The following is a 21,411-nucleotide window of genomic DNA, read 5'->3' as shown; positions in this document are numbered from 1 at the left end:
CAATGTCTGTTGAGTGAGCAGAGGGCTAGTGCAGGGTGATGTGAGAGACTGACAGAGAGGAAAATTCAAAAGGAAGAGGGATGGATTGAGGGGATTCCGGGGCATTGGTTTTTCAAACTCTTTTGGAGCTTATTTATAGCAAACAAATATTGACATCACAAATCACACACATACAAGCACAGCTGTAAACCACTGGGCTGACAGCCACAGGTAGGAAACCACTATGGGGGACATGGAACCCATCCAGGGAGGATGGAAGGGCCGGGAAGTGCTGGTACCCGGGAGCACTGCCGAGATGGGCTGTGCTCTACTGGCCTCGTTGCCTCTACAAGGGACCCTCACCAGCCCTGCCTGAAGAAGCGAGCTCTTCAGACCAAAAGCACTTCTTCCACACTGACTACGCACCATCACCAAGCTAGGCATGTGAGAACACGAAAAGGGAAAGAAGACTCAAACATCTGCTTTCCTTTTTGATATCGCCTTCCTAGATATCTCTCCTACAGTATCAAAGTTAACCTATCCCAAACGGTCCTTTCAAACTTCCCCAAAATTTAATCTCCAATTTTCTCTATATCAGAAGGTATTTCCGCGCAGTTTCCCAAGCCAGGACTTTGGAGTCTCTTCTGATGCGTACTTGTCCCTCAACTCTCACCTCTCACATTGGGGCCCTGCTGCCGAGCCTTCCCCCTAAACATACCTCCAATCTGTCTGCACTCTCTGTCTCCACCTGGATACTTCCAGGGTCTCCTAAGCGTTTTCTTCACCCCCACATTTGCTTCCTGCCCCATCCCAATTTGGCCCTCACTTAGCAGTGGGAAAACTTTTTTTTTTAATTTAATTTTTATTTTTTTTAAATATACTTTACTGTCAAATTGGTCTCCACACAACACCCCGTTGTATCCCAACAAGTACCTTCCTCCATGTCCAAAGCAATCTACACATTCAATGCAATCCCAATCAAAATTGCACCAGCATTCTTCCCAAAGCTAGAACAAACAATTCTAAAATTTGTATGGAACCATAAAAGACTCCGAAGAGCCAAAGTAATATTAAAGAAGAAAACCAAAATGGGAGGCATCACAATCCCAGACTTTAGCCTCTACTAAGTCAGGGAAAACAAAAAGAACTCAAGATTGTGTCACTTTCCCCCTTTAAAGTGCTTTATGGCTTCCCATTTCCTATGAGGTAAAAATGCAAACTCTTTCCTAACAAGGACCCAATAGTGCCCGAAGGTCCAACCTTTGCTCCTCTCTACCTCACATTCCAGGTTCCAGGCTCGGTGGCCTCTTGATCTTCTAACAGGCCAACATCTTTCCCTTTCCTTTTCTGCCTCAGGTTCTTTGCATCTGCTTCCCACTCTGCCTGAATAGTCTCCCCTACTCTTTCCAGTTGGCTCCTTTTTGTCTCCCAGCTCATCTCCAATCAGTCTAAAGCATTTTCTCTGATCTAAAGCAATGGTCCCAGTTCATAATCATGCATACATTTGTTTGCTTGTTTGAGCTTTGCTTAATTCCTGCCTTTATTTGGATGTAAACTGTGCGAGGGCAGGGAATTATATCTGTTTTATTCACCAAGACAAACTCAGTCATAGATTTGGTGCATAATAGACGCTCAAATATTTGTGGAATACATGGAAATGAAGCATTTCCTCAACCTTGGTCATTGAACATCCCTTGATGGTTTAGCCAAAGCTGGGTACCACCTGTATTAGGCAACTAATATTTTCCTCTAAACTTTAAAGCAAGTAAAAAAAAAAAAAAATTGAGCTCTATCCTAAGCCACGGAGTTGGGGATTTTGTAAGTCAGTATTCCATTTTTATTTTTAATGCACATTAAAATATCTGTTTAACAAAATACAAATTTTGTGTCTATAAACTGTCTAAAATTGTCTTGTGGAAAATACAAGAATCAACAAGAAATTCTTAATGAGTGAGGCTTGCTTTCTGTTGGGTGTGGAGTGGCGCCCTGGACTATGAATCAGGAGGACTGACACTCATTTTAGCTCTGGCTGGTGACAGGGAACAAATCATTTAAGGTTCCTATGTTTCCATGTTCCCGTTTACACTATGGAGATACTACTGGCTATTTGGTTCAGCTCACATGAAGGTGTAAAGATATAATAAAGAGTCTTGAAATCCTTCTTTTTATCTACATGTGAGATGTTGTTATTATAATTATTATTTTAGAAATGGTTACTACTGCTGTTTATCCCTCAGGGTGTTCAGTCATATTTATCCATTACATGACATAACAAAGAAGAAGAATGTGTATTAGTTTCCATCATGGCCACGAAGACTAGTATAATGGAATAACCCAAATACCCTTTGATTTTTTTTTTAATGTTTATGTATTTTTGAGACAGAGAGAGACAGAGCACGAACGTGGGAGGAACAGAGAGAGAGGGGGACACAGAATCCAAAGCAGGCTACAGGCTCCGAGCTGTCAGCACAGAGCCCGACGCGGGGCTCGAACTCACGAACCGTGAGATCATGACCTGAGCCGAAGTCTGACGCTCAACTGACGGAGCCACCCAGGCGCCCCAACCCAAATACCCTTTGACCATTAGTTTGCCTTTTTTTTCTTTTCATTCACTTAGTGATTAACTTACCTTGTATTAATTGTATTCCACTTGCTGAAACCATGCTCATAATTTGCATACCAAAGTTATGGCATAGCGGCATTATTCGCAATAGCCAGGAGATGGAAGCTACCCAAGAGCCCACCCATGGTTGAATGGATGAGTGAAATATTATACATACATACCATGGAATATTATTCAGCTTGAAAAGGAAGGAAACTCTGACATATCCAACAGTATGAATGGACTTTGAAGACATTATGCAAAGTGAAATAAGCCAGTTACAAAAAGACAAATGCTATGTGATTCTACTTCTATGAGGCATCTGTAGTTGTCCAACTCATAGAAAAAATAAAAAAGTAGACTGATGGCCGTCAGGGCCTAGGGGAAGTGGGGAAGGGGGAGATGTTTACTGGATATAAAGTTAAAGTTTCGGTTCTGTAAGATGAAAGGTTGTGGAGACTGGTTGCACAACAATGTGAGTACATTGAGCTCCACTAAACTGTGCACTTAGAAATAATTAAGATGGTAAATGTGATGTTATGTGTTTTTCACTGTAATAAAATTAAAAATAAAACACCCTGCTCACAGACGTTTCTAGTTCTTTCATGCTTCCTGAAGTCCAAAACTCCAACATTCACGATGACTGAGAATAGAAATTAAAAAAATAATAATAAACGATACTAGCTACACTTTAATGGACACTTACTGTAGGACAGGGACTATGCTACGTATTTTATATTTGCGATCTCATTTTATCACCACTACAGCTCGGTGAGGCGGATACCACCATGGACGCTGAGTTTACAGAGGAAAAAACAGGTACAACAGAGTTAGAGGAACTTGCCCGAGATCCCATAGCCAGGAGGTGGTGGAATCAGAGCATGAGCCCAGGCAGACTGGTTTGGATCAGCGCATCTAACCAGTAAGTACATGTCTCACCAAGCTAGCAGAAGGCACTCTGGGAGATGAAATTCACTCTCACTAAATCGTGTAGGATTTCAGACAGGTCTCTTTCTTTCCACACCTTTATCTCTAATGCATATATATGTATTAACTTCCCTCTCAATTCCCATCCTTCCATCCTCCCTCTCCCAAAGGAAAGACTTAGTCACCTTTACCATATAAATCTAAACGGTAAGAATTAGAAGTCCCAGTTGCTCCAAACGTTTGGGCAGGAGCTACTCATCAGTGTGGCTCAAAGAAAAAAAAATAGGACTAAGGTTGTTTGGCAGCTTTGTCACACACAGATATACCAGTGTTTTTGCCCGAGCAGCAGGAAGAGCAGTAAACATATCACAGAATGACTGGGAGCTTTAGAGCTTATTTCTAATTGCTAACAGTAGCTCGTATTCAAGAAATGTTAAACCACAACAACCACTTGCAGAATCTCAACTATTTATCCTCGATTTTTATGTGATACAAGCAGAGGGGACAGAGGCTTCTGAGTCACTGAGTTACTCAACCTGTCTGAGGCTCCACTTTCACCATTTGTGAGTACCTCCTGGCAGGCTGTTGAGAAGATTAGGTTAGCTAATACATGTGAAGCACCAAGCACATGAGACTTGGAATAAACGAAGGAGTCAATAAATCATAACTATTATTATTGCCATATATAAAGGCAGATTATTCACAGTCTTAGGTACAGGACTAGAATGATATAGTCTTTCTGATTCCCTCCCTGACATCCTTCCAATCATGGTGGGCGTGGAATGTAGAGTGTTGGGGGAGTTCCAGAATCCATCCCGGCTAAGACTGTGATGGCTGCTCTTCACACAAGCTGAACCTTGCTTTGTTCTTGTGGCTTCTTCTCCAGTGAGATCTATGTCCTGGAATTCTCGACTAGATTCTTGTCTTGTCTGGAAGTTCTCCCATGTACCGAAGGTCCTACCAGCGTCTCTATCACTTGGATGGCACTTGGATGGTGTATGTTTCCTGCTGCTGAATCCCAGGGGCCTCAGCTTCTGATTCCACTCGTCACCAGGGACTACTACTTGCCTTTTCCTGGAACGCATGGGCCTGGCCAGCCGCCTGTGCCCCAGGGTGGAAAAGAGCTGGGGGGCATGATTTGGATGCTTTCCAACGCATTTGCTTGAGTTGTGCTTTTCTTTGAAAACAGAACTCCAGGTTTCCGATCTGAGAGGCAAATATATTCACTCCCTAGGAACCCATTCCTGAGGCAATGGAGGCCATGAACTTCCACCCCCTCACTGACTAGCCTCAACTAAACTTTCTCCACTGGGCCGCTCTGGCCTTCTCCAGGACTGTAGAGGCCCGGGGTTGTTAACACATTTGACGGCTCCTTTTCCCATCTTGACAAAATTCATTTGGTTGTGACTCTTCATAACTCTTTCCCCTACAACCATTTCTAGCACTGTGACTTCTCGTCATTTTCCCTTCTTCGGGCGAGAAATGCCTCCAAAGCCCAGATTTTGGCACAGTAACTCCCCAGATTGTTTTTATAGTCCCAATGTAGTACTTCTTTGTTACAGCTCAATATTCCTAAATTTTGTTCCAAGTCTTTATTTTACATTTATAAATATCAGGTTGTATTAATTGGTTCCAGCTTTAAAAATGTTCCATCGGAGGTTATTTTCTACTATTTTGATAGTGGTTTCGAAACTCGGGGCACCGAGGCCCTGATGTGGGCCACGTTCTGCAAGCGTCCCTCAAGGACTGGCGTGGAACGGAAAAGATACGCAGATCCTGGGCCTCGCTGTATTCTTTGAAGACTGTACTGGCCATAATAGCTTCAAAGAATTTCAACAAGTTCCTAAGACATGACCTTCCCTTTCCGAAAACCATGCTGGCCAGGCTTGCCTTAATCAAGCTGTGCTTTTCTAAGCATCTTTTTACTTGATCTCCTGCAGCAGTTTTTAATACTTTCCCTACAAGTGAAGTTAAACTAACTGGCCTGTAATTTCCTGGTGTATCCCTAAGCTCTATGAAATAACGGCATTAGGTTGGCTACCTTCCAATTCTTCCTGAATTTTTTTGTTTTGTTTTAAAACGCAGGATTGAAAAGGCCAGAGAATGCTTCCTGACTCCCTTTTCCTTCGTTTCTTCCATGACATACTGCTTTCTGTTCCCAGTAGATCTGCCATTTTAATAACTTCAAACCTCTTAAATGTTTTCACATATTATTTGTTTCTATCTCTGAAGCATGAGTTTTCCATTTTTCATTCTGACAAGGGCCACCCCCCCCCCCCAAAAATAAGGGCTTCCAATTCCATTGAATAGACTGTTAATTTGAAGCACTGTCAAAGGAATGAGTTTCCTATTAGAAATGTGGACAAGGGAGGCAACTGGATTATAATTAAGTCTGTGTTCTTACTTGTGAATTATTATGAATACGCATTCGGGAAAGAGCCGAAGAATATATCTACACACATAGAAATAGGAACCAACAAAATGAAATTATTACATCTGGGGATACTAATCCAATATACCAGCAAACTATCTTAAAAACGTGATGAAACTAATTAGATCTTTATGTATAAAATTGCAACCCATATATTTTTAAACAGCATTTGATTCATTACTTTCAAATCTAACATCAGAAACAAATCTTTCCATATTCAATGATCTCTCAGAATGATCTCCCAATAGAAAAGCCCATAAAAATATTTTAATTAAAACCTATGAGTTAAAAAATAAGGTCTTATTATTTTTTTTTTACCGATAGGAGTAAAGAGGAAAACTAGTAATTATTTGTGTTCATAAAATCGCACTGTATTACATAATCTTGCAAATTGTCCAGGATCTTTGTTGTATAGAATTGATCAATTTTTAAAATAAGCCAATCACCAACTAGGCTATAAATACTTTTATTCTTTATAGATACTTTTTTGTTTCAGCAAACTTTTGTGTTTTTTAAAAAATTTTGTGGTGACCTCATTTGTTTTTTCCGAATAAGTCATACAGGCAGGTAAACACTGGATGTGTGGATGGACGCTCATTTCTAGGTAGAAGGTATGATATTCACCATCACAAAATAAAGACACCCGTGGGATGGAATCTAAAACTTTTAAGACAGTTTACCCAGATTTCAGAGAAGTTAAAAAAAAAAAACCTGTCCAATTGGTAGTTTTTTTTTCTTCCTAATTTATCAAAGTCACAAAGTCAAAGTCCAAAATTTGTGCATCTCTTATAATGCACACATACTGTGTCTCAGATTTAATTGCAGGTGGGAGAATCTTTGCAGGTATGCATAGACCTCTCTCATAGGGAACACTGCACCTAGCTTTGAATGATCCTTAATATTTTCCTCTTTAGTTTTGGTCGGGACTGAATAAACCTGCAAATGAACAAGTCAGATTCTCTATGTGGGCCATAAAACAGACACATGCAGCCAAATATTTGTGCACATTTAGTAAACAAATTTAAGCCCAAGAGTGTATCTTAAAGCATGGATTCTATGGAGTGTTTGAAATATTTCCTCATAGCTATCCATATTCAGGATTTTAAAGTTGTAATTCAAATACGTATAGGATTTCCCTTTCCTACTGAGTATATCTTATACCATCTAATTACAAATTTAGCACACATTCACTCTTCTCCCTCTCCTATGCCTTTACTTATGTCAAGACCACCAGGACCTACTATCCGAGGGTGGACAGATTTGAGCCCAGTGGAAAAGTACCAGGTTTGTGGTAAAGAGGAACAACCTGAGGCTATGTACTTAACTATGGCCAAACTCAAGTTCTTCACTATTCTAATTAGTAAACTTCCTACCTTCTCTCTGCCTTCATCTCCCCATCTGTAAAATTGGGATATTTACATTTCCTTTTAGAATTGTGATATGGGTTAATTGGCATAATATATGTTCAAGATCAAAATTAGCCACGCTTGCTTTCCCTCCCAATGCCACCTTCTCCACAAGGCTCCTCTAGATCTCACCCATCACCCCACAGTAGCTAATGGTAAGCTCATCTTCCTTTGAATGCCCATGACACTTCATCTGTCTCTCAGGGACTTCGATGCACTGTATTGTTCACTCTTTTAATAAGCATTTGTTGACCATTTATTGTGTGTTAGGATATATTTTCCCCCCTTTTCCCCGTAACTAATCCTTAAGCTTCTTGAAGTTACAGTCTTTATAATATTCATCTCTCCCCACCACCCATTGTCTAGATAGTGTTTAAACCCCTAGTGTTGAACAAGAATGTAGTTTTTAATTGTTTGGTATTTGGTAAAATGCCACTATTTGGTAAAACTGGTCATTATATAATACAGACAATATCTGTATATCCATTTTCATAGAAGTCCGCATTCTCAAATAGGATTACAAGCTGGAAAGTATGTTCGTATGTAAGGCCAATGCATGGGATCATCATCATTTTCATCATCATTATTAAATAATGATATTAAATAATAATATACTACTACTATAATAAAGTAATAGCTAACATCCCTGAGACTATGCACAAAGGTGAATATTTTCCCATTCCCAGAAGAGTCCTTAGAATAGTTCCTGATAGAGCAGAACATGGTTTCCGACAAGAGATGGTGAACGAACAAATGGGCTGTAGCTATGTCTCTGTGGAATTACATTAGCACAAATCTAAGCACATTTTCAAAGAACTGTGGTTTATAAATAAAGACTCTCTCATATATACAATACTATGGCTCGATGAACTCTAAAGTTTCAGGGGAAATTACACAATTTCAAAATGAGGCTGTGTGTACACAACACCAAGCCATCCAAGTGAAAGCCTGAGCAAATCACTTAGGAATGTGGTCTTTGCTGGCCCAGACATCGCAAGTCGTTATTGGAAATATGTAATGTGGTTCTGACGCTATTTTACTACTCATGGATGAACTGCACTGTGGTGACATTTCACTTTAATTTGCTGCTCCTAATTGACTGCAGGCAAGGAAACCAGAAAGCCAAACTGGTCAGAACCATGTTTAAAGTGAGAACAACTAGGCTCCGATTTAAGGCCAATGAGGGTATCCTACCAATAGAAGTAAACGTAAGTGGATGGTCTTCATAGTGTCTACCTTGAGTTCTCCTTCCAAAATGGAGGAGACACAACTCTATGGATATCACATGTCACATAAGTGATTTTCTTAGGTGACCTTTTCTTCCCCATTGCTGAGTTTCTTTTGAGAAAAAACTCCCCAAAGAGGCTCCTGGGGAGTTGACCTGTGCCATGTGTCCTAGTTGCTACAGATTGTGCAAGACTTCAAGCAGAAATAGACTCATAAGCCTCAAACACAAGTCCCAAAAGAGTTTGGCTTCTGCGCCTCTTTCATGGTCACCGCTCACAACTACCTTGGAGTTCTCAGTTGACACGGCCTGCAGCTTCTCAATTCACTTGGGGTGAGGTACCAAGTGACAGAGTTTCTGAACATGTCCTAAGCGTGAAGGGACTGAGATTGGAAATGTGCCCTCTTCTCCCGATGTGCATTCTGTCCTCGGCTGACGCTGATCAAGAGCCTGAGTTTGTTTCATGTTCTATATCTGTTTTTACTGAAGCAATTGGAGTTGATGCATGTCTGGTATACCCAAGGGCCAATCTCTGTGGTGCTCATTCTCCCTTCCCTTTTCTTCTGGAACCATTCAGAAAAGGGTATGTGTGGGGGTGTGGGAGGCTTAGTGCCCAAATGCTCCACTGGAAGAATGTGGCAGAGCCAGATGTGAAATGGACCTCCCCTGAGTGAAGGATTCACAACCCAGAGCCACAGCACATATTGGAGAGGAATGGCTTTCTAACTGAACTCTGGATTTGTAACATTGTGCTATCCCACATCCAAGTCAAAATGTCTGTCCAGATTAGACATCAAAACTGGCCTGTTATCATCTCTGATTTTTACTGAGCATCTTTGAAGAAGAAAGAGTCCTTTGGGGGCTAATTGGTCCCAGGCCTGAGAATTGGACATGGTTTTCTATGGCTACTTCAGAAGAAAACTTCCAATATTTTAAATCCAGGTATCACATAATGTTTCAACTGGAGCACACACATCCAGAGCATCATAAAAGGAGGGGAAACGTGCGTTATTTGACTCCAACAGCACAGAATCAGTTTTTCGTGATAGTAAGAGTAGGATGGCAAGAGTTAATGTTGTAAAATCCACCGTACTGTCAAGCGTAAATAAATCCAATGAAACTTGTTCAGATAGTACTCAGGCAATACTAAAGCGGCCATTAGGAAATCATCCAAGACCTGAGACACATAAAAACTTTATTAGATCACTGAAATAAAGTGCAAACAAGTTTGTCTTAGAAAGATCCAAAAATCTTTATGCTTTCAGTCTGACGAGCCATAAAACAGTGCCTGACAAATTTTAAGTGATATTCTAATTAATCACTGGATTTTTATAGCTTCTCGTAAGCTGTAAGTTCGATATTAACAAGGCAGCAGGAGAGGAAATCCCCTTGTACTGAGCATGAGTTCTAAGTCTTTGCATAAACCCAATGGTCACCCAGGCCAGACTTTTGTGTTAAGCATCTGCTAGGGACAGAATGGACCATTAATCTAAAAATTATCATTATTTCATGTTGGTTGAAGTAGGATGGAAGTGTGCCCAAATTTCACAAACTGATGGAAAATTGTAACAGCTGTGTCTCTGTCTTGTACAGGAAACACTTTCTGGGGCATTTTTACATTGTTCCTTTGGTGAAACTAATACTTTGTAATACACTAATAACACAGCTCCCTTTAATATCATCACACACTTAATAATTACCATGAAAAAGTATGACCCAACTCTTTTGAATATAAAAACTTCTGATTTATAATCTTCAATTGGATGCAGGGATGGTGTCGACAATCTACAATTTTATTCCTAGAGAGGGATTTTGTTAGAATGGAGGCAGATTTTTTTTAAGTGTCTGCCCTCAGGCAGCTCCAATGAGGACCCAGAACTTGCTTTCAAAGAATGAATTAAAAACTTCTTAAAAAGTGACTATCAGATCACCACTTCAGTTCTCATTTTCTAAGAATTACAAAACTCTTTTCAGTAAAGATGTTCACCTACCTCATAATATAAGGGAGCACTATTGCCTACAGGTTTCTTTGCTTTCTTAGACGTAGTTCCAAGAAGGGCATTTGATTCATTGATCTGTAAGAAAATCAAATTCATCTATGACGAACAAGAGAAGCGCACTTAAAGAATAGTTAGGTATATGTAAATTTCAAATACTTAGGTGACTTGAAGGGTTGGGAAACCTAGCAAGGAAGAGATATTCATTAATTAAGTAAAAAATTTATAGGCACTTTGGTAAAGCTGTTAGTAGTTACAGGCATATGCACCACCTGCCAGGACTTTCCTATGTTGTCATTCCTCTCTGACCTCTGACAGCTAGCCTTCTCTGTAGACTTAATTCTTCTGGTTTGTTATGGACTTTCCTACAACAGTAAATAGTTTAGTCTTTTATTATTCAATCTTTTATTAAATAGATAATTCCTCAAAGAGCCTAGCAGGGAGTCTGGGATGGCTACAGAGGTTTGGTCAAATGAATGTGTGTAAAAAGGGCACTATTCATGGGCCTAAACTAATTCTTCCCGGTTAAACAGTTCACATTTGATTCTAGCTAAATTTTGTTTAAAAGAATCCACCCAAATTTACCCAACAGCCCAAGAATAGGAAAGTCTTATTTAGTTTATTACTTTATTCTGTTATTTTAGGAAAAAAAAAAAAGTCTTCAAGGGGCTTAGAGGTGAAAGAGACAGGTACCTGCTGTAGAATGTCTTGCCATGATACGATACTGAAGAATTTGCGCTGAGGGACCTGGACGGCAAGAGTCAATGCTCGAATGGGAAGATCGTCCTCAATCCGGTTTCCAACTACAAAAGCGATGGAGCCCTTCCAATCATTCTGTTCAAAAAAAAAAAAAACAAAACAAAACAGAAGGAATTAAATGATAAATACTCCTGGGTAGGTTTTGTGTCTAAGGCTTCCACCAAAAAAACAAGGTAATTTTCACTTTAAGCCCTACCTTAAAGGTAAGCGTTGAGCGTATATAGTGTGTATAAATTTCTGACTCAAGTGGCCGCAAGGCGGCAGTGTTGCACCAAATTTCATGTAACTCGACCAAAAAAACCCATTTTCTTTTGAAACTAGACCTTTAATTTTAAGGCAGACAACGTTTTAAAAATGGCATGCTTTCACAAGAATGCTGTCCAAGAGTAATTTGGTATTAGGAAGAAATAGTTAGTTTCATGTTACAAATATATATTAAGAAATAATCTTGAAAGCAGAAATCTTTGTTTTGTTCTCTGATACATCCTAAGACTATAAATAGTGCTAGGAGCATAGTAGGAACTCAATAAACTCTTGTTGAATATTGGGTAACACTGAATGAGTTGCCAAATGGGCTTTTATATGGGGTAAAAATTTAATCCCTGAAGTTTTGGTAAAGCACGGAACTAGAACACAGCTTTTCCTCCTCATGTAACACGAGAATCTCATTGCTAATTCACAAACGAATACTTCCCCCCACTCCCAGACATAGGCTAAAATATTACACTCGGACATGAAATTTGCATCAAATAATTTAAAGAAATGTTACTAAATGTTACAATATTCTTATTCAGTAATCCCTTTCTCTATTATAATGATAAATTCTCTTGAGAAAAAGCAGCTGGCTGGAGAGTAAGAATGGAATTCACTGAATTACCCACTGTGCGGTGCTGGGTGTCAAGGTCAGGCACACCAGGTCTAGTGCTTTTGCACACTCACAATCCTATGGGGAGATGGAAGAAGCAAACTTGATAAAGACATTTGGAAAGAGAGATAAATAATAAAGGGGGGCACACTAACCACGTGTCTTCTCTAGGCCTTACTTCCCCCATCTATAAAATAAAGGAGTTCGGACAGGGTAATACCTAACGTCCCTCTAGCTCTGCTCTAGAAATCTGATTCAAAAAGAGTAAAACTTCTTGTTGATGGATTCCAAAACAACGTCTACGATGAGGTGAAAGGATATTACACAAATTTAATGAATTGCATAATTTTCTGTGGTGCTCTGTGGTTTCTGTCCAGTCCATGGTCAGGGTGATGACAGAACTAGGGTTTAGGAGGGAGAAAAGACCTCAGTGCAAATTCTTTAGCATCGAATAATCAGTATCCTTAAAGGTCTCTTACTTCTCTCCACAGAAACTTACTAACTACCTAACAAAACCCACCAATGTTGCATTCAGAACAAAAACCACACATGAAAGCAGAAAAATGTGTATTTTACCTACAAAGTATGTGCGTGTGTGTGCATATGTACGTGTAGGTGTGGCTCGATGTGTTTGCCTCTGTTATATTGGGTTTAAGACCTTTTTCATTTGTTTGCTAATTCACCACAGGAAGACTGAGCATCTGTTGTTTTTGTTTTTTTTTTTAATATTCTGATTTTCAAAGTAGGTATGACATTTATAATGTATTCTTTTGACAAAAAAAAAAAAAAAAATTCCACTATCACCAAATGACCTTTCCCGCATTGGATGCCTTTCTTATCTCTTGTCTGCTCCCCCAGTCAGTCAACACTGCAACTATAATCATTAAAGAAGGAAAATCTCTTTTATTCTCACAAGAAAGTACACGGTTCCTGAACAGGCAATACCCCCAGCTTCCTGTCAGTTATACTTCCTGACACTGAAGATTTTAATGACCACCTCTACCTTATCCCCTCCCCAGGGCAGATGTCCTCGCCAATATTTGAAAGCTGATGGGGACAAGGAAGGACTGCCGCTCCACTCTTTGGGAGACAATTCAGAAAGAGGGCATCACGGTACACCATCTAGGCACCATCTATCCATTAGTATCAGGTGTCAAAGGCAGGTGTTGACTATTTCAGACCAGAAAAAAATAAGGGAGGAGGAGGAGGAAGGAACTAACAATTATTGAAATCTGCCATGTGCCAGGCATATGTTATCTCATTGAATCCCTGAGTAATCCCTTTAAATAGGTGCACTAATACTTTATAGATGGAAAAACAGAGACCCAACGAAGTGAAACAACTTGTTCAAGGTCATTTTGGCACGGAGACCACATACGTGGCTTACAATTTTGTGATCATTTTGAAACGGTTCTGAGAGCAAGCCTTTGGGGTCAGAATGCCTTTGCATAATCCTTCAATTGCACCTAATGGCTACCTCATTCATAGTAAACATAATAGATGAAGATTTATATCACATGTTAAAGTGTATAAAACCTTCAAAGATAGACGATGTAGTAAATCCTTAAGACATCTTAAGATTACTTTTTTTTTTTTTTTTTGAATCGATGATAGTTTTACAAAGGCTCAAAGAGGTTAAGGAAATTTCCTAAGCTTGTCTCTCTCCAAGCCAAGTGTTCTTTACTTTGCCCTGGATGCACCTTAACACGAGATCTGTTCCTGTGATTCATGGCACTATGCTGAAAATTCTGGGCCCGGTCTCTCCACTGGAAGGCGTCTGGAGAGTCCAGCTGAAACTCCATTTTTCTCATCTGCACTCGCTAGCCCACCAAACTCCTGCTCCCGGAATAGGATCTGTTTGGAAAAATGGGACCCATGAAGGACTTTATCTGAGTCATGGATTAGTGTCTAATCACATTGCCAGAACCCAGGTAAGCATGAAATGGACTGATCAGACAGTAATAATGCAAATCAAGAATGTCTGCAGAGAAGGATGCACTCACTAGCGTGCTGCACTAGGGGGCAGCGACATGTCAGGAAATGCACAATATTCAACTAATGAAAAGCAAGTCATTGCCCTGGGGTCTAATTAGGAAGAATCCTTAAATGAACAATGCTCTGTGGAGATCATTTCTGAATCTTTCTCTTGGGACTTCAGGATAACTGTAGATTACAAATTTCCATGAACTGGCAGCAGTTTTAGAAATAGGAAATTGTTTTGGAAAAAATGGGACACAGATTTGGTAAAAAGCTATTAAAAACACCCCTCCGCCCGTATTCACCGCCCCCCCCCCCGCCCGCCAACATGCCATTAAACACAGTCCTTAAATTTGGGTTCACAGGGCACCAAGAGAAATTGAGTACAGAGAAAACAAATGTTGACAGACCATAGGGGAGAAATGAACACATAGCACGCACTCTGGTGAGTTCTGACCAACTGCCACCGTAGGAGGGTTTGTTTAACACAATTCAAGAAGTTTGGGGTAACTCTTAGCATACGCCTAGACAAAGAAAGCAGTCATCGTCTTAGAAAAACTACACTGGATGTATCCGATGGTGAAGGATCCGGGGTTTTAGCCTGGGCACACCTCAAACACCTTAGCAAATAAAGTCAGCTCTCTGTTGCCTGGAGGTATACTGGACACAGCTACAGCTGAGTCTTGCCTTCCAGCAGTTATCGATAAAGTCATTCCAAGGATGGAATGAAGTCATGTATGGACACAATCCATTACCTTCTATTTACTTTACCAGCCTCACCTAATTGAAGCTTAGCAGCAGGGCGTCTTAACCCAAACACAGACATCCCAGCCTTCCGAAGCGACAAAGTATTCACGTTAATGCAGCGACCCTGGCTGTCTCACATGCACCTACTGTCCCAGACACACAGGGTAGATTGATAACGACTTGCCTTTCCTATATGGCAAACTCCCCAGATTTCACTTCGGCATTCCTACCTCCTAAGATAGTTACAAAAACCCTTTCAAAAACAAGTGAAAACTAGCTTTTTGCCCATGGGAATGTGATAGCTTCCTCCTATTAGCACAAATAATCAGGTAGGGGAATGGCAATGCCACACAACACACGTGGTCTCTCCCTCTGCCTTCGCTGGCCTGTGTCAGGGGGCCTTCTGCCCTCAGAGACCTGCCATGAGATTCCCACGGTCCGCTACCTAGTACCGATTGATCCTGACGAGCTCTATGGACCAAGAACTGTCACAACTTTTATTTGGAGGAGATGTACAAGCCCCGAATAAAACTGATGAGGCATTTGAGGAGTCAAATTCTTTTCAGAGCTATTGAACACCATCCAGATAAGCAAACCTGTACTTTAGGTCGATACTCCACTGAAAAGATGACCTTCTTGTTAAGTAGATTTACTGCCAGGGGACAGGGATTTGTGAACGTCTTTCTCATACCAGGTTTTTCCTTCAAAAGGAGCCTTGGATCTCCATCAGCAAAAGAGTGTTAGTGTGGGCTGTTGGTCAGCAGAAGAAATATTTTTATTACATAGACCCGGCTGCTACAATCGTATGTGTTAAAAAGGGGTTGTAATTATTAAAAAGTTAGGAATATAGATTAAAAATGGGTACATGCTGTTATCTAACAAACAAGAACAATACAATTTCCCAGGATATGCAGTTACCTCACCGCTTTGACTGCCTTTACTAAACAAATTCTTATTATACATTCTTCTCTAACTACAGATGCCTCACAATCTCTGATAAATACTGTAGTCTGACGTGGTCATCATACTCTTATAGCTGCTCCTTATTTAGGAATTGGTTCATGTGGCTGTCATGTGTTCTCAACTGGATCATGAGCTCTTTAGGTCAGAAATTATGTTGAATCGCTTTTGTACCTCATGGTGCCCAGCAGTAACTGGGAAATAGAGCAGGGCTCTCTATAAATATCTGTTGATCAGTATTTTAAGGCAACAGAGAATGTGCTTGGATGGCGAGACTTTGGCTCTGTGAAATCATAAGGCACTAGAAGGTAGCATATCATGAAACCTTGATGCGCACACGGTCTGCAGCTATGAGGCCTTTTAGGAGGGGAACAGGCTGTATCTGATCCAGCATGGTTTATGGCAGGCGTCCGTGACAAGGGTTTCGGGTGTTAGGCCCTGCAGCTGTGCCTCTGCTAAAACAGGTTTCCTGGGAGTGGCTCAGTCGAGCAACCAGATGGTAGGGGAAGGAGGCAGCTCTTCCAGATAAGAGGGGAAGAGCCAAAGACTCACATACAAACATGCATGGACTATAAAACCACTCCTCCCTCTCTTTTCTGCTTTCTCCCATCACCCAACAAGAGGGACCTCCATGGCCTGCTCCCTCCTGCCCTCCACCCAACTGCCTACAGGCTGCAAGTCCTGTGACTCTCTTTCTTGGTCCTTATGAAATTCTTACGAGCCTGATTTTATGGCCAGAGAATATTAGGGTGAGGCGGGGAGGGAGGAAAGACAGAAGCCGCACAGGGTATCAGGGGCCAGATGTGCAGAATCCGAACCTGACACATGGGGCATCGCTGCCCCATCCGTCCTAACCTTCTGACCCTCAGCAGGAGTGTTCTGGGTCCGATTGCCCCCACTCTTCCCTACTGCCCGGTGAGGTTGTGGCGACAATGTGAAATCCCCCCATGGTGGGAGTATCGAAACGACAGCAGTGCTAAATGCCATGAATCAGGGCTTTGCCCCTAGAGAACCGGTGGGTAAACATTTACCAGCACGTCAGGGGCCCGCCCCAGGAAGGCCCATGCGTCTAAGACTGACATAGAGATGCCAAGACCGTCTCTGGAAAAATACTGAGGACCAAGCAGTTTCTCTCCATCTGTCACACTCCCCACCCCCCATATATGTTGTGCAGCGCGTGCTGTGTGAAGTGATATTGTCTGCCCATGCTGTTTCTGGTGTGACCCAGTCTGAAGTGCTATCCTCCCAAATGAGCTTTATGAAAAGCAGACGAGAGTGAGGAGAGAGAGGCCACTACGGCAAGAGCTGGGCCAACCCAACCCAAGGCTCTCCTTTCCTCCCGACCACCTCGGGGATACTTTTCCACTCAGGCATCTGACTCACTGGACCACTGCCGTGGCGGGGTCGGGGGGAGGTTGGTCCCCGAGCACCTCTCACCCACAGGCGGCGAGACTCCGTCACACTTCAGTGACCTCCTGGAGAGGTGCAGGTCCTCGTGGCATAGTGATTAGGAGCCTGGGCTCAGGAGGCCGACTTCTTGGATTCAAATTTTAATGCATCGTCTGTGTGTCCCTGGGCAGGTTACTTAACTTCTCTGTGCCTCAGGTATAAATGAGGATAACCACAGTACTTGCCTCATGGGATTGTTGTGAAGACAGAATGAGTAAACCTACAGAAGGCCCTTCTGAGCACAGCACCTAGGAATGATCATAGGCATCACCATGGATCTTATTTTTGGTGGGGGCTTCTGTTCTTGGTAGCCATTAAAACAAATATGGTTATTCCATACATGTTGTTCCCAGCGGGGAGAGCTTATGAGTGAATCAAGAAAAAAAATCAAGCAGAATATCAACAGCTGTATCATGAAAAAGAAAACCTTAATTTGAATGACAATCTGTAGAATAACTCTCTTTGATAATGATAAATTTATTAACTGATATACTTCTAAAACATCTTATGTCCTTGGAAGACAGGGCAAAAGTCACGAACATACTATGCTTAAAATTCTAAAGGTATGGTCTTTGCAGAGCTGTGGGAAAAAATGCGAGAGTGTGGCAGAAGGGGGCTTGAAATCATTTTGAGCTTGGAAGAGGCCAGGCAGAGACACGGACTCATCCCCAACTGGGCAAGAGATGTGGGCCGGAGTCAGGAGAGAAGGGCAGAGGTGACCAAGGAGGCAGTGAGCTCGGAGGAAGCCGCACAGAGGGCTGGGGCAGACAGCTGCACCGGACTAATTCTCATTAGAGACAGAGACCTGCTCACTGGGCTTAAAAAAATAAGAACACGATCACACGTTTGGTATGTGAATTGCAAATATTAATCTGATTAATTGTATGGACGCAGACCTAAAGCCCAGATACCACGCAGGGCTAGTTCTTAAAAACAAAAACGAAGTGATTAAAGTTTATTTTTGATAGAGAGCGTTCATGCACCTCTCTCTCCAGATCAGACAAGTCCCTGGCCTGTGGCTATATTCTGGCTCCTCAGGGCCCCTTACAGGGCTTTCTAGAATTCATCACCCCCTTCTCCTGAGCAGAATGCAATTTATCCACGTCACCTCCTATTCAGCTCAGGGCCTTAATACTTGATTTGTTAACTAGACAAATTAATATACCCCACAGCATTAGTGACTGGGACCATCTTAGAGTTCTGTTTTGTTTTGTTTTTTCTCTCCATGCTATCTGCATTTTCAGAAAAAGAATCTGAGCGACTCCTGGACTAACTCAAAGGGATGCCCTGCTAACGGGGGTATGTTAGCAGTGGTCTGGGCCAGTGGAAAAGGCTCCCCTAGAATACCACCTAGATAACTTCCTACTTTGCTCATTGGCCTGGCATATCGTAGCATTCAATAAACGTTTCTTGAACTTAGCAGCCAAAACCACACAGTAAGGAGAAATTTTTACACATGTTTAGAATGGGAAGGACAGCTAAGTATGTGGCATTTTATCAGGTGCACTCAGAACTTCAGAAGGAACTATGCCTCTGAATCACGGAGCATTTGAAGTAAAGAAAGGACATATTCCTTTGATAGGTAGACGGCACTGTAATGTCTTCTGTTCACTGATGAGAGCTCAGCCGTCCAGAACCATCTTTACTGTGCACGTACATGCTATCTGGCTGGTTTTCCTTCTTCATGAACATTAGATGTGGTCACTAACTAAAATTATTGAAGTTCTGGTGCAAAGACACAGAGCCTTGAAGTGTTGTTCACTTCTGCCTCTGTGGTTTCTTAGACAAATGACGTTAGAACTACCTTTGTGCCTCAGTTTCTCATTTATAAAGATGAGCCTAATAATACAAGCTTCCAAAGGTTTTTCTCAGGGCTCCTCTGAACAAACACACCCAGGATCATTTTGTAAACTGTAACGTACCGTGCAAAGGTAAAACATTAATAGATTAAATAATTCTTGGAGAGGTTCCGGAAGATGGCGGCGTAGGAGGACGCGGGGCTCACAGCGCGTCCTGCCGATCACTTAGATTCCACCTCCACCTGCCTAAAGAACCCAGAAAACCGCCAGAGGATTAGCAGAAGGGAGTCTCCGGAGTCAAGCGCAGACGAGAGGCCCACGGAAGAGGGTAGGAAGGGCGGCGAGGCGGTGCGCGCTCCACGGACTGGCGGGAGGGAGCCGGGGCGGAGGGGCGGCTCGCCGGCCAAGCGGAGCCCCCGAGTCTGGCTGGCAAAAGCGGAGGGGCCGGACAGACTGTGTTCCGACAGCAAGCGTGACTTAGCGTCTGGGAGGTCATAAGTTAACAGCTCTGCTCGGAAAGCGGGAAGGCTGGAGGACAAAGGGAGGGAGAGCTGCTGAGCCCCCGGACGGCAGAGCTCAGCTTGGCGGGGAACAAAGGCGCCAGCGCCATCTCCCCCGCCCATCCCCCAGCCAAAATCCCAAAGGGAACCAGTTCCTGCCAGGGAACTTGCTCGCTCCCCACAAACACCCAACTCTGTGCTTCTGCGGAGCCAAACCTCCGGCAGCGGATCTGACTCCCTCCCGCTGCCACAGGGCTCCTCCTGAAGTGGATCACCTAAGGAGAAGCGAGCTAAGCCTGCCCCTCCAGCCCCCGTGCACCTTGCCTACCCACCCCAGCTAATACCCCAGATCCCCAGCAACACAAGCCTGGCAGTGTGCAAGTAGCCCAGACGGGACACGCCACCCCACAGTGAATCCCGCCCCTAGGAGAGGGGAAGAGAAGGCACACACCAGTCTGACTGTGGCCCCAGCAGTGGGCTGGGGGCAGACATCGGGTCGGACTGCGGCCCCGCCCACTAACTCCAGTTATACACCACAGCACAGGGGAAGTGCACTGCAGGTCCTCACCACGCCAGGGACTCTCCAAAATGACCAAACGGAAGAATTCCCCTCAGAAGAATCTCCGGGAAATAACAACAGCTAATGAACTCATCAAAAAGGATTTAAATAATATAACAGAAAGTGAATTTAGAATAATAGTCATAAAATTAATCGCTGGGCTTGAAAACAGTATACAGGACAGCAGAGAATCTCTTGCCACAAAGATCGAGGGACTAAGGAACAGTCACGAGGAGTTGAAAAACGCTTTAAACGAAATGCAAAACAAAATGGAAACCACGATGGCTCGGCTTGAAGAGGCAGAGGAGAGAATAGGTGAACTAGAAGATAAAGTTATGGAGAAAGAGGAAGCTGAAAGAAAGAGAGATAAAAAAATCCAGGAGTATGAGGGGAAAATTAGAGAACTAAGTGATACACTAAAAAAAAATAATATACGCATAATTGGTATCCCAGAGGAGGAAGAGAGAGGGAAAGGTGCTGAAGGGGTACTTGAACAAATTATAGCTGAGAACTTCCCTGAACTGGGGAAGGAAAAAGGCATTGAAATCCAAGAAGCACAGAGAACTCCCTTCAGACGTAACTTGAATCGATCTTCTGCACGACATATCATAGTGAAACTGGCAAAATACAAGGATAAAGAGAGAATTCTGAAAGCAGCAAGGGATAAACGTGCTCTCACATATAAAGGGAGACCTATAAGACTCGTGACTGATCTCTCCTTTGAAACTTGGCAGGCCAGAAAGGCTTGGCACGATATCTACAGTGTGCTAAACAGAAAAAATATGCAGCCGAGAATCCTTTATCCAGCAAGTCTGTCATTTAGAATAGAAGGAGAGATAAAGGTCTTCCCAAACAAACAAAAACTGAAGGAATTTGTCACCACGAAACCAGCCCTACAAGAGATCCTAAGGGGGATCCTGTGAGACAAAGTACCAGAGACATCACTACAAGCATAAAACATACAGACATCACAATGACTCTAAACCCATATCTTTCTATAATAACACTGAATGTAAATGGATTAAATGCGCCAACTAAAAGACATAGGGTATCAGAATGGATACAAAAACAAGACCCATCTATTTGCTGTCTACAAGAGACTCATTTTAGATCTGAGGACACCTTTAGATTGAGAGTGAGGGGATGGAGAACTATTTATCATGCTCCTGGAAGCCAAAAGAAAGCTGGAGTAGCCATACTTATATCAGACAAACTAGACTTTAAATTAA

The 21,411-nt window shown here is 42.3% G+C and overlaps 1 protein-coding gene across 3 annotated transcripts in view; it reads right to left on the bottom strand.

Annotated features, from left to right (window-relative positions):
- SPAG17 (sperm associated antigen 17) overlaps positions 1-21,411 on the bottom strand; it is a 244,925-nt gene that overhangs the window by 194,765 nt on the left and 28,749 nt on the right. For all 3 annotated transcript variants that reach the window (XM_049616488.1, XM_049616487.1, XM_049616486.1), the window contains exons 2-3: positions 11,261-11,401; positions 10,562-10,645 (exon numbers count right to left, since the gene is read on the bottom strand). In XM_049616488.1, the coding sequence (XP_049472445.1) occupies positions 10,562-10,645; positions 11,261-11,401 (225 nt within the window). The remainder of the gene's footprint in view (positions 1-10,561; positions 10,646-11,260; positions 11,402-21,411) is intronic.

This window comes from Panthera uncia (genome assembly GCF_023721935.1).
Source record: "Panthera uncia isolate 11264 chromosome C1 unlocalized genomic scaffold, Puncia_PCG_1.0 HiC_scaffold_4, whole genome shotgun sequence".
NCBI lineage: Eukaryota > Metazoa > Chordata > Mammalia > Carnivora > Felidae > Panthera > Panthera uncia.
This window is presented reverse-complemented; position numbering and strand designations above follow the sequence as displayed.